Source organism: Mytilus edulis, chromosome 2 (assembly GCF_963676685.1).
Source record: "Mytilus edulis chromosome 2, xbMytEdul2.2, whole genome shotgun sequence".
NCBI lineage: Eukaryota > Metazoa > Mollusca > Bivalvia > Mytilida > Mytilidae > Mytilus > Mytilus edulis.
In genome coordinates, this window is record NC_092345.1 from 78,862,214 (window position 1) to 78,875,133 (window position 12,920).

At 34.8% G+C, this 12,920-nt stretch overlaps 1 protein-coding gene across 1 annotated transcript in view; it reads right to left on the reverse strand.

The window, feature by feature from the left end:
- Nucleotides 1-12,920, reverse strand: part of LOC139511033 (uncharacterized) — an 80,346-nt gene that overhangs the window by 51,413 nt on the left and 16,013 nt on the right. The window contains exons 18-29 of the mRNA XM_071297601.1: nt 12,670-12,805; nt 12,086-12,301; nt 11,070-11,335; nt 10,764-10,899; nt 10,180-10,395; nt 9,178-9,443; nt 8,872-9,007; nt 8,318-8,503; nt 7,501-7,766; nt 5,451-5,586; nt 4,758-4,910; nt 61-4,566 (exon numbers count right to left, since the gene is read on the reverse strand). Coding sequence (XP_071153702.1) covers nt 61-4,566; nt 4,758-4,910; nt 5,451-5,586; nt 7,501-7,766; nt 8,318-8,503; nt 8,872-9,007; nt 9,178-9,443; nt 10,180-10,395; nt 10,764-10,899; nt 11,070-11,335; nt 12,086-12,301; nt 12,670-12,805 — 6,619 coding nt within the window. The remainder of the gene's footprint in view (nt 1-60; nt 4,567-4,757; nt 4,911-5,450; nt 5,587-7,500; nt 7,767-8,317; nt 8,504-8,871; nt 9,008-9,177; nt 9,444-10,179; nt 10,396-10,763; nt 10,900-11,069; nt 11,336-12,085; nt 12,302-12,669; nt 12,806-12,920) is intronic.

Here is a 12,920-nt window from a genome sequence, read left to right on the forward strand (position 1 = left end):
ATAAAACGTAATCATATTACATTAACCTGCATATTTCGTAGAACTTAAATGAAGCCTTACCTGTACTTGTCGTTGGAACAGTAGTGGAAATCGTTGTTGTACCAGTTGTTAAAGTGGTAGGTTGAGCTGTTTCAGAAGGTGTAGAAAATCCAGCAGTAGATCCAGTTTTTGGGCCAGCAGTTGTTTGTGTTTCGGTCACTACACTTGGTTTTGTAGTAGCAGATGTACTAACACTTGGTTGTGTAGCAGCAGATGTACTAACACTTGGTTGTGTAGCAGCAGATGTACTTACACTTGGTTGTGTAACAGCAGATGTACTAACACTTGGTTGTGTAGCAGCAGATGTACTTACACTAGGTTGTGTAGCAGCCGATGTACTGACACTTGGTTGTGTAACAACAGATGTACTGACACTTGGTTGTGTAACAGAAGATGTACTGACACTTGGTTGTGTAACAGCAGATGTACTGACACTTGGTTGTGTAGCAGCAGATGTACTTACACTTGGTTGTGTAACAGCAGATGTACTGACACTTGGTTGTGTAACAGCAGATGTACTTACACTTGGTTGTGTAACAGCAGATGTACTGACACTTGGTTGTGTAACAGCAGATGTACTAACACTTGGTTGTGTAGCAGCAGATGTACTGACACTTGGTTGTGTAACAACAGATGTACTGACACTTGGTTGTGTAACAGCAGATGTACTGACACTTGGTTGTGTAACAGCAGATGTACTGACACTTGGTTGTGTAACAGCAGATGTACTTACACTTGGTTGTGTAACAGCAGATGTACTGACACTTGGTTGTGTAACAGCAGATGTACTTACACTTGGTTGTGTAACAGCAGATGTACTGACACTTGGTTGTGTAACAGCAGATGTACTAACACTTGGTTGTGTAACAGCAGATGTACTTACACTTGGTTGCGTAACAGCAGATGTACTAACACTTGGTTGTGTACCAGCAGATGTACTCAAACTGGGTTGTGTAGCAGCAGATGTACTGACACTTGGCTGTGAAGCAGCGGAAGTACTCACACTTGGTTGTGTAGCAGCAGATGTACTCACACTTGGTTGGGTAGCCGCAGATGTACTCACACTTGGTTCGGTAGCCGCAGATGTACTGACACTAGGTTGTGTAGCAGCAGATGTACTTACACTTGGTTGTGTAACAGCAGATGTACTAACACTTGCTTGTGTAGCAGCAGATGTACTTACACTTGGTTGTGTAACAGCAGATGTACTGACACTGGGTTGTGTAGCAGCAGATGTACTTACACTTGGTTGTGTAACAGCAGATGTACTTACACTTGGTTGTGTAGCAGCAGATGTACTTACACTTGGTTGTGTAGCAGCAGATGTACTTACACTTGGTTGTGTAGCAGCAGATGTACTTACACTTGGTTGCGTAACAGCAGATGTACTAACACTTGGTTGCGTAGCAGCAGATGTACTAACACTTGGTTGCGTAGCAGCAGATGTACTAACACTTGGTTGTGTAGCAGCAGATGTACTAACACTTGGTTGTGTAGCAGCAGATGTACTTACACTTGGTTGTGTAGCAGCAGATGTACTAACACTTGGTTGTGTAGCAGCAGATGTACTTACACTAGGTTGTGTAGCAGCAGATGTACTGACACTTGGTTGTGTAGCAGCAGATGTACTAACACTTGGTTGTGTAGCAGCAGATGTACTAACACTTGGTTGTGTAGCAGCAGATGTACTTACACTTGGTTGTGTAGCAGCAGATGTACTAACACTTGGTTGTGTAGCAGCAGAACTACTTACACTAGGTTGTGTAGCAGCAGATGTACTGACACTTGGTTGTGTAACAGCAGATGTACTTACACTTGGTTGTGTAACAGCAGATGTACTTACACTTGGTTGCGTAACAGCAGATGTACTAACACTTTGTTGTGTAGCAGCAGATGTACTAACACTTGGTTGAGTAGTAGCAGATGTACTAACACTTGGTTGTGTAGCAGCAGATGTACTAACACTTGGTTGTGTAGCAGCAGATGTACTAACACTTGGTTGTGTAGCAGCAGATGTACTTACACTTGGTTGTGTAACGGCAGATGTACTAACACTTGGTTGTGTAGCAGCAGATGTACTTACACTAGGTTGTGTAGCAGCCGATGTACTGACACTTGGTTGTGTAACAGCCGATGTACTTACACTTGGTTGTGTAACAGCCGATGTACTTACACTTGGTTGTGTAACAGCAGATGTACTGACACTTGGTTGTGTAGCAGCAGATGTACTGACACTTGGTTGTGTAACAGCAGATGTACTTACACTTGTTTGTGTAACAGCAGATGTACTAACACTTGGTTGTGTAGCAGCAGATGTACTGACACTTGGTTGTGTAGCAGCAGATGTACTGACACTTGGTTGTGTAACAGCAGATGTACTAACACTTGGTTGTGTAGCAGCAGATGTACTAACACTTGGTTGTGTAGCAGCAGATGTACTTACACTTGGTTGCGTAACAGCAGATGTACTAACACTTGGTTGTGTAGCAGCAGATGTACTTACACTTGGTTGTGTAGCAGCAGATGTACTGACACTTGGTTGTGTAGCAGCAGATGTACTAACACTTGGTTGTGTAACAGCAGATGTACTGACACTTGGTTGTGTAACAGCAGATGTACTTACACTTGGTTGTGTAACAGCAGATGTACTGACACTTGGTTGTGTAACAGCAGATGTACTGACACTTGGTTGTGTAATAGCAGATGTACTGACACTTGGTTGTGTAACAGCAGATGTACTGACACTTGGTTGTGTAACAGCAGATGTACTAACACTTGGTTGTGTAGCAGCAGATGTACTAACACTTGGTTGTGTAGCAGCAGATGTACTTACACTTGGTTGCGTAACAGCAGATGTACTAACACTTGGTTGTGTAGCAGCAGATGTACTTACAATTGGTTGTGTAGCAGCAGATGTACTAACACTTGGTTGTGTAGCAACAGATGTACTTACACTTGGTTGTGTAGCAGCAGATGTACTAACACTTGGTTGTGTAGCAGCAGATGTACTTACACTTGGTTGTGTAACAGCAGATGTACTAACACTTGGTTGTGTAGCAGCAGATGTACTTACACTAGGTTGTGTAGCAGCAGATGTACTGACACTTGGTTGTGTAACAGCAGATGTACTTACACTTGGTTGTGTAACAGCAGATGTACTGACACTTGGTTGTGTAACAGCAGATGTACTGACACTTGGTTGTGTAACAGCAGATGTACTGACACTTGGTTGTGTAGCAGCAGATGTACTTACACTTGGTTGCGTAACAGCAGATGTACTAACACTTGGTTGTGTAGCAGCAGATGTACTTACACTTGGTTGTGTAGCAGCAGATGTACTAACACTTGGTTGTGTAGCAGCAGATGTACTAACACTTGGTTGTGTAGCAGCAGATGTACTTACACTTGGTTGCGTAACAGCAGATGTACTAACACTTGGTTGTGTAGCAGCAGATGTACTTACACTAGGTTGTGTAGCAGCAGATGTACTGACACTTGGTTGTGTAACAGCCGTAGTACTTACACTTGGTTGTGTAACAGCAGATGTACTGACACTTGGTTGTGTAGCAGCAGATGTACTTACACTTGGTTGTGTAACAGCAGATGTACTTACACTTGGTTGTGTAACAGCCGATGTACTAACACTTGGTTGTGTAGCAGCAGATGTACTTACACTAGGTTGTGTAGCAGCAGATGTACTGACACTTGGTTGTGTAACAGCCGTAGTACTTACACTTGGTTGTGTAACAGCAGATGTACTGACACTTGGTTGTGTAGCAGCAGATGTACTTACACTTGGTTGTGTAACAGCAGATGTACTTACACTTGGTTGTGTAACAGCAGATGTACTTACACTTGGTTGTGTAGCAGCAGATGTACTCACACTTGGTTGTGTAGCAGCAGATGTACTGACACTTGGTTGTGTAACAGCAGATGTACTGACACTTGGTTGTGTAACAGCAGATGTACTTACACTTGGTTGTGTAGCAGCAGATGTACTGACACTTGGTTGTGTAACAACAGATGTACTGACACTTGGTTGTGTAACAGCAGATGTACTGACACTTGGTTGTGTAACAGCAGATGTACTGACACTTGGTTGTGTAGCAGCAGATGTACTTACACTTGGTTGTGTAACAGCAGATGTACTGACACTTGGTTGTGTAACAGCAGATGTACTTACACTTGGTTGTGTAACAGCAGATGTACTGACACTTGGTTGTGTAACAGCAGATGTACTAACACTTGGTTGTGTAACAGCAGATGTACTTACACTTGGTTGTGTAACAGCAGATGTACTAACACTTGGTTGTGTAACAGCAGATGTACTGACACTTGGTTGTGTAACAGCAGATGTACTTACACTTGGTTGTGTAACAGCAGATGTACTGACACTTGGTTGTGTAACAGCAGATGTACTGACACTTGGTTGTGTAACAGCAGATGTACTTACACTTGGTTGTGTAACAGCAGATGTACTGACACTTGGTTGTGTAACAGCAGATGTACTTACACTTGGTTGTGTTGCTGAAAAAAAGAAAAGAAACTGGAATTGGACTGTTTTTTTTGTTTTGGAAATTTTTTTTTTCTATTTACTCAAACTGTAATAAGCAGTTTTTTGTTTTAGATATAAATGGTACGTCCAGATAGTGTATTTTAAAACCTATCACTTAAAAAGCTAATTTTCTTTATTTTTCCTTTTTATGATGCTTAGTTACCTGATGTTTCAACAGAAGTTGTGGACACCGTTGTTGTGCCAGTTGTCAAAGTGGTAGGCTGGGCAGTCTCAGAAGCTGTAGAAAATCCAGCAGTAGATGTAATTATAGTTGTTTTGCTGGTTAAAGGTGTAGTAGCAGCAATTGTCGTAGTTGCTATTTTAAAAAGGAAATTTTTACATAAATTATCAAATTTAAAATGCAAATTCGACTCCCTTAATTATTTACAGTGTTTTATTGATATTGCAAAATATAATTTCCTTAGAAATCGATGAAATAGCAAAATTGAGATATAGGCTCCCTATATTGTGTATGGCCCACAATACATAAATGTCTAATGCCAATATATTTGACAGGGTCATATTTATTTTCAAATTCACTTCCGGTAATTGATAAGTTCAGCATAATGATTTACTCATATCTATAACTTAACCTCCATTTCTGTAAAATTGTTTCGTGTTTGAAAATTATTGAATGGAAAAGATAACATATCAGACTGCTCTGCCCAAATACAAAGACATTTTGAAAATTAATCGAAAATATTTTATCTGTCGAATACAATGACATATTAGAAGGAAATTAGTTGTATTACTTTAATCTGTTCATAAAAATTCATTGAAATTATAATCAAACTATGAAAATGCATGTATGTTTATCAATTTATCATTTTCTTTTTAATCATAACTATCAACTTACCAGCTGGTTTAAAACAAGCCTTTATAACAACGTTTTTGATAGTAGGTGACAACTGATCATTCTGCGGAACTATTTTTAATACAATTTCGTTACCAGACACTCCCTTAAGATCAACAGGACTATCAAACTCAAATACCTGAAATAAAAATTAGCTGTTCATACCTCAAATTGTTGATATTGAGCAAGAAGAGACTGAGTAACATGGTTGGTATCTTTTGATCAAACCATGGGTTGACTTTGGTGTGATTATATCTTAGTTACAACATGGAAGTATTATATTGACTCTAATACTTCCATGGTAACAATATGTTGTCTGGATATATAATATTCGTGTCTGTCCGAAACTCTTGTAAGACTGATTTGTGCCAGGTTTACTTTTTATATCAGGACGATACTTAAACAATTCGAAAAAAAACAAGCAATCGAAAAGGCTACTTACTAATTTAGTGGTTAATTTGCAAAAGATATATTATCAACCATTCCGCATACTTTTTTTTGGTACACAAACCTTGATATCAAAATTAAACAAATAATCAGTATGTCTTAAAAGATTTCAAACAAAATAGCAAGATACTTGGAAAAGTTTTTTGTATGGTCGAATGCATATTTCAAAACTTATGCCTAATTTCAAAGCCCTTTACACACACGACTGCAGAAAGAGAATTTGAATCATGATAAAATACTATTAATCAAAGAAAGGATATTTTGTTAGGTGATTTTCTGCTTTGTACCGACCTGAGTTAAACCATTTTGAATTTATAGTTTGTCTTAACTTATGCTGTAACACCACATTTCCGTGTTTTATGAGACGCTCTGACCTATTCTTAATTATGTGCCTTTTCCAAGTCAGGAGCCTGTTGATCAGTTGTTGCGGTTGGTTCATGTCAGTTTTATGTTTTAGTAAATTGTTTTGTTGTTAATGAGGCCCCTAATTTTTTTTCAAGTCGGAGCCTATTAAAGCCGACTATAAGAGGCTTTTCTACCTCAGAAATAGATAAACTTAGCTGAATTTTGGTCCTGAATGCTCTTCGTTCTTTATTTGGCCTTTGAACTTTTTGGGATTCGAGCGTCACTGATGAGTCTTTTGTAGACGAAACGCGCGTTTGGCGTAAATACCAAATTTAATCCTGGTATCTTTGATGAATTTATTTATTTGATAATGGCCGTACGGTTGCTTATAATTGCTTATATACCCTTTATTTGAACTTTGATTGATAGCTGTATCATTGGCAATCTTATCATATCTCCTTATTTAAATATACAATACTATTATGAAAAACCTGTTCACAGTTTTAAACTAATTCAACTATATATTTTTGTTAACTTAAAAATTCCTAGACATCAATTTTAAAATAATATCTAACCGATGCAATCCCTTAGTCGATACCCTTAAACTGAATCCAATTAACATAAGAATACATTTAAAATGCAATTATTTTGATGCTTATATGCTGTGGTAATAGTATTTTACCTGTTAATGTGAATCTGATCAGTTTTTACTAAATTTCTAAATTAAGTTTAGATAATTACAAATCATAAATTAAATAATTGTCTAGAGCAACACCAAATGTTCAGTTATTGCAATATTCGTATATGCACTTTGTTTTTGTGTTTGTTTATTGTAATAAAACAAAAGCAATGTCCAGTATATATTCTATCCAACTTATGTTTAACATAAATTGATAAAAAGGCCGTTTTTCTTGAACCAAAAATATTCGTTGTTTTAATTAATCTATATTTTACTCATTTAGTTTAACATAAATGCCACAATCAAGACAGAAACATCAGTTGAATCCACAAAAGACTATTACCATCGTCCTTGGAGATTTCAATTAATTTTTTCAAATATGCAGACGGATTACTGGTTTTACCTCCAATATCAAACAATACATGAGTAAATGATATAGATGTCCTGAAGATAATTCATTAGAGCTAAAAAAAAAAAAAATTAAAAAGAGGAATTATACCTTTAAGTAACATATCAGTTTAATTTGGTTAACCGCTTAATATCACGACAAATAATGTTTACTTTTTTTAATGGTATACTTACAGGTATTCTATCTATAACATTTGTATCCTGTTTGATAATAACTGTTACAGATTCAACATTGGTTTCATCCAAAGTTATGGAGTACAATTCTGATGTATCATCTTCATCGTTTAACTTAAAGGTTAGGTTAGGGTTTTCGTCTGTATCATCTGGAGTCCATCCTTTTGGTTTCTGTGAATCTGATGCCACATCTCCTGGTGCATTAGAAGAACTATCTACCGTTACATCAGTTGGTTGAGATCCATCCAACATGACTTTAACGCACTCTGTAATCAACAAAGATATTCTGACTTAAAAACAATAGAGGACCTCATCAACACGATTTAATGAACTTACGATCATCTGCATATACTACAGATGATTTCTTATTGCTTGAATTTCTTATGTGGTACATTTGGTTTGTGTGTGTCTTAACAAAGTTTAATCAAAATGTAGATTACTAAATCAACAATAGATAAAAAGGATAAATTATTCATGTTTTCAACCATTTGAGTAGTTTCACATTCATTCTAAACTAACAGAAAACGTTGATCAACATTGACCACGTAGATCATCTCGTGACTCTTTGTCGAGTATCATAGTTTCAGTCAGTTTTAACTTAAGTTGAATTCACAAACTCAATTTAGTACAATGGAAAACAATCAAATGTTTACAAAATGGTTGAAGTAATCTATAGAAGATAAGCAAACTGATATATAAAATAATACATCAAAAGAATAATCAGTATAAACACAAATATTCGATAGTATAAAATAACAACATCAATCATAACGCGTTTACACCAAAATAATAAGAAAGTATAAATGATAGCGATTACCTGTTGTTGTCAAAATAGTTGTTGTTGAAGAAACAATTGGTGTAGTTTCAGTTGTTATGACAGTTGTTTCTGTAGCTGACGATGGTGTTGTAGTAATACTAACACTTGGAGTTGTTATGGCACTGGTTCCAGTTGTTTGTGTTGATGGTGTGGTAGGGGCTGTTGTAGTAATAGCAGTAGTTGTTCCTGTGAAAAATGATTAAACAAATATCAGAACATCTATAAGAAATACAATGACATAACGTGTTTCATAAGAATTTTAAAAAATTGTCATCAATTTGAATCAATAAAAAAACAGACGATTCCAAATAATCAGTAATATTACCAAAACAACACATAATTGGATCAATCCAAACATGTCTAAATACAGCTATCAAAGTAAACAGCATGTAACACTGAAAACTGAATTATTGACAATATGAATTTATACAAAAGGAAAGAGTAATATTTCTACTTATTCTACTCGGAAAAAGAAGATAATGAAATGAAACACGATTTTAAAAGAAAAATTTTCAGTAATATATAAATAATATAGAGAATCTATGATTACTTACCAATCTCTTCAAAACATGCTTTAATAACTACATTACTGATTGTTGGTGACTCATCAGTAGTGTCTGGTTTAATAATCAATTCGATGATGTTCCCAGGTTTTCCACCTAGACTGATAGGACTGTCAAAGTTATCAACCTGAAAGAAAAAGGAATTTCCTAGAATCATCTGTGCGTCAACTAGTTGCCTAAGGGTTCTGTTTGGGAATTCTTATGATGCACTGGTTTATCAATGTACTTCTTGACAAAAACTTTATTATTCAATATTTCGTTCTAAAGATGGTAAAAAACAAAGATCGTAATACTTACAGGTATTTTATCTATTACAGTTGTATCCTGTTTAATTTTCACAATTACAGATTCAACATTGGTTTCATCAAAAGTTATGGAGAACAATTCTGATGTATCATCTGCATCGTTTAACTTATAGATAAGTTTAGGGCTTCCGTCTGTATCAGCTGGACTCCATCCTTTTGGTTTCTGTGAATCTGATGGTAGATCCCCTGGAGCATTAGAAGAACTATCTACTGTGACATCAGATGGTTGTGATCCATCCAACATGACTTTAACGCACTCTATAATAAACAAAGAAATATCCTCATGTATAATCAAAAGACAACATTTAAATGAGTAAAGATACATGATTAAAATCATTAGCAGATACTGGAGATATATATATTACTTGTTTGAAGTGTTAAAGTTTGACAGTTAATTTGTTTTCATTGAGTTAAATGTAGATCTACTTTAAATGATTAAATGAACAATTAAAAGAATATTTGATTCCTGTTTTCCACACTCAGTAATTTTACATTTTACGCAAAAGCAAGTCTTCATCGACATTGAACAAGCCATATTGGATTTTTGTCAACATCCATAGTTTGGCTGCTCATTTTAAACAGAATAAATGACCTAAAAAAAATAGAGAATAATCTGAAGTCAAAATTGGTCTGAATGATTCAGATTATTGATTTGTTTTATAAATTAATACAGAAAAGGAATAATTTAAATTCTGAAATGTTTGCGTTTATATATATTTTTTGTAAATTTTGATGAATGGAAAAAATTAAGAGAACAATTTGCGACTTCCGGAATAATTGCGTGCTGATTAATGTATCAGATATCAGAATGCCAGTTCTTTTTATTTTGATACTCACCCAGATGCATTATTCGCAATAATAAAAAGCTTGCAATAATTTCTAGATTAGCAGTATTATGTATAAACACAAACATCAACAGTACTACATAGAATACCACCCGACAGTACTTGTTAACACCGAAATAAAAAAAAAGTATAAATGACAAAGAAATTACCTGTTGTTGTCAAAACGGTTGTTGTTGAAGAAACTCTTGGTGTAGTTTCAGTTGCTATGACAGTTGTTTCTGTAGTTAACGATGGTGTTGTAGTGATAGTGGTAGTACTAGGTTGTGTCGATATAGAACTAACACTGGGAGTTGTTACGGCACTGGTTCCAGTTGTTTGTGTCGATGATGTGGTAGGGACTTTTGTAGTAATAGCAGTAGTTGTTTCTGTGAAAAATGATTCAAAAAATATCAGAACATATAAAAGAAATACAATGACAAAACGTCTTTCATAAGAACTGAAAAAATTAGTCATCAATTTGAATCCATAAAAAAACTAAGAATTCCAAACAAGCAGTGTTACCAAACCAAAAAACAATTTTATCAATTCAAAGATGTATTAATACAGCCATCAAGGTAAAAAGCCTATACTACTGAAAACTGAATTACTGACAATATGAATTTATACAAAACGGAAAGAGTGATATTTCCACTTACTCTACTCTGAAAAAACGAAGATTATGAAACGAAACACTCTTTTATAAGAAAAATGTTCATTGATATATAAATAAAATATAGAATCAATGATAACTTACCAATCTCTTCGAAACATGCCTTAATAACTACATTACTAATTGTTGGTGACTCATCAGTAGTGTCTGGTTTAATAATCAATTCGATGATGTTCCCAGGTTTTCCACCTAGATTGATAGGACTGTCTAAGTTGTCAACCTGAAAGAGAAAGAAATTTCCTATGATCATCTATGCGTCATCTCGTTGCTTAAGGTTTTTGTTTGAGAATTATTATGATGCGCTGGTTAATCAATGTACTTCTTAACTGAAACTTTATTATTCAATATTTCGTTCTAAAGATGGTCGAAATAAAAGATCGTATTACTTACAGGTATTTTATCTATTACAGTTGTATCCTGTTTAATTTTCACAATTACAGATTCAACATTGGTTTCATCAAAAGTTATGGAGTACAATTGTGATGTATCATCTTCGTCGTTTATCTTAAAGATTAGTTTAGGGTTTTCGTCTGTATCAGCTGGACTCCATCCTTTTGGTTTCTGTGAATCTGATGGTAGATCCCCTGGAGCATTAGAAGAACTATCTACTGTGACATCAGATGGTTGTGATCCATCCAACATGACTTTAACGCACTCTATAATAAACAAAGAAATATCCTCGTGTATAATCAAAAGACAACATTTAAATAAGTAAAGATACATGATTAAAATCATTAGCAGATACTGGAGATATATATATTACTTGTTTGAAGTGTTAAAGTTTGACGGTTAATTTGTTTTCATTGAGTTAAATGTAGATCTACTTTAAATGATTAAATGAACAATTAAAAGAATATTTGATTCCTGTTTTCCACACTCAGTGATTTTACATTTTACGCAAAAGCAAAGTCTTCATCGACATTGAACAAGCCATATTGGATTTTCGTCAACATCCATTGTTTCGCTGCTCAGTTTAAACAGAATTAATGACCTCAAAAACTCAATTTATAACAATAGAGAATAATCTGAAGTCAAAATTGGTCTGAATGATTCAGATTATTGATTTGTTTTATAAATTAATACAGAAAAGGAATAATTTAAATTCTGAAATGTTTGCGTTCATATATATTTTTTGTAAATTTTGATGAATGGAAAAAATTAAGAGAACAATTTGCGACTTCCGGAATAATTGCGTGCTGATTAATGTATCAGATATCAGAATGCCAGTTCTTTTTATTTTGATACTCACCCAGATGCATTATTCGCAATAATAAAAAGCTTGCAATAATTTCTAGATTAGCAGTATTATGTATAAACACAAACATCAACAGTACTACATAGAATACCACCCGACAGTACTTGTTAACACCAAAATAAAAAAAAAGTATAAATGACAAAGAAATTACCTGTTGTTGTCAAAACGGTTGTTGTTGAAGAAACTCTTGGTGTAGTTTCAGTTGCTATGACAGTTGTTTCTGTAGTTAACGATGGTGTTGTAGTGATAGTGGTAGTACTAGGTTGTGTCGATATAGAACTAACACTGGGAGTTGTTACGGCACTGGTTCCAGTTGTTTGTGTCGATGATGTGGTAGGGACTTTTGTAGTAATAGCAGTAGTTGTTTCTGTGAAAAATGATTCAAAAAATATCAGAACATATAAAAGAAATACAATGACAAAACGTCTTTCATAAGAACTGAAAAAATTAGTCATCAATTTGAATCCATAAAAAAACTAAGAATTCCAAACAAGCAGTGTTACCAAACCAACAAACAATTTTATCAATTCAAAGATGTATTAATACAGCCATCAAGGTAAAAAGCCTATACTACTGAAAACTGAATTACTGACAATATGAATTTATACAAAACGGAAAGAGTGATATTTCCACTTATTCTACTCTGAAAAAACGAAGATTATGAAACGAAACACTCTTTTATAAGAAAAATGTTCATTGATATATAAATAAAATATAGAATCAATGATAACTTACCAATCTCTTCGAAACATGCCTTAATAACTACATTACTAATTGTTGGTGACTCATCAGTAGTGTCTGGTTTAATAATCAATTCGATGATGTTCCCAGGTTTTCCACCTAGATTGATAGGACTGTCTAAGTTGTCAACCTGAAAGAGAAAGAAATTTCCTATGATCATCTATGCGTCATCTCGTTGCTTAAGGTTTTTGTTTGAGAATTATTATGATGCGCTGGTTAATCAATGTACTTCTTAACTGAAACTT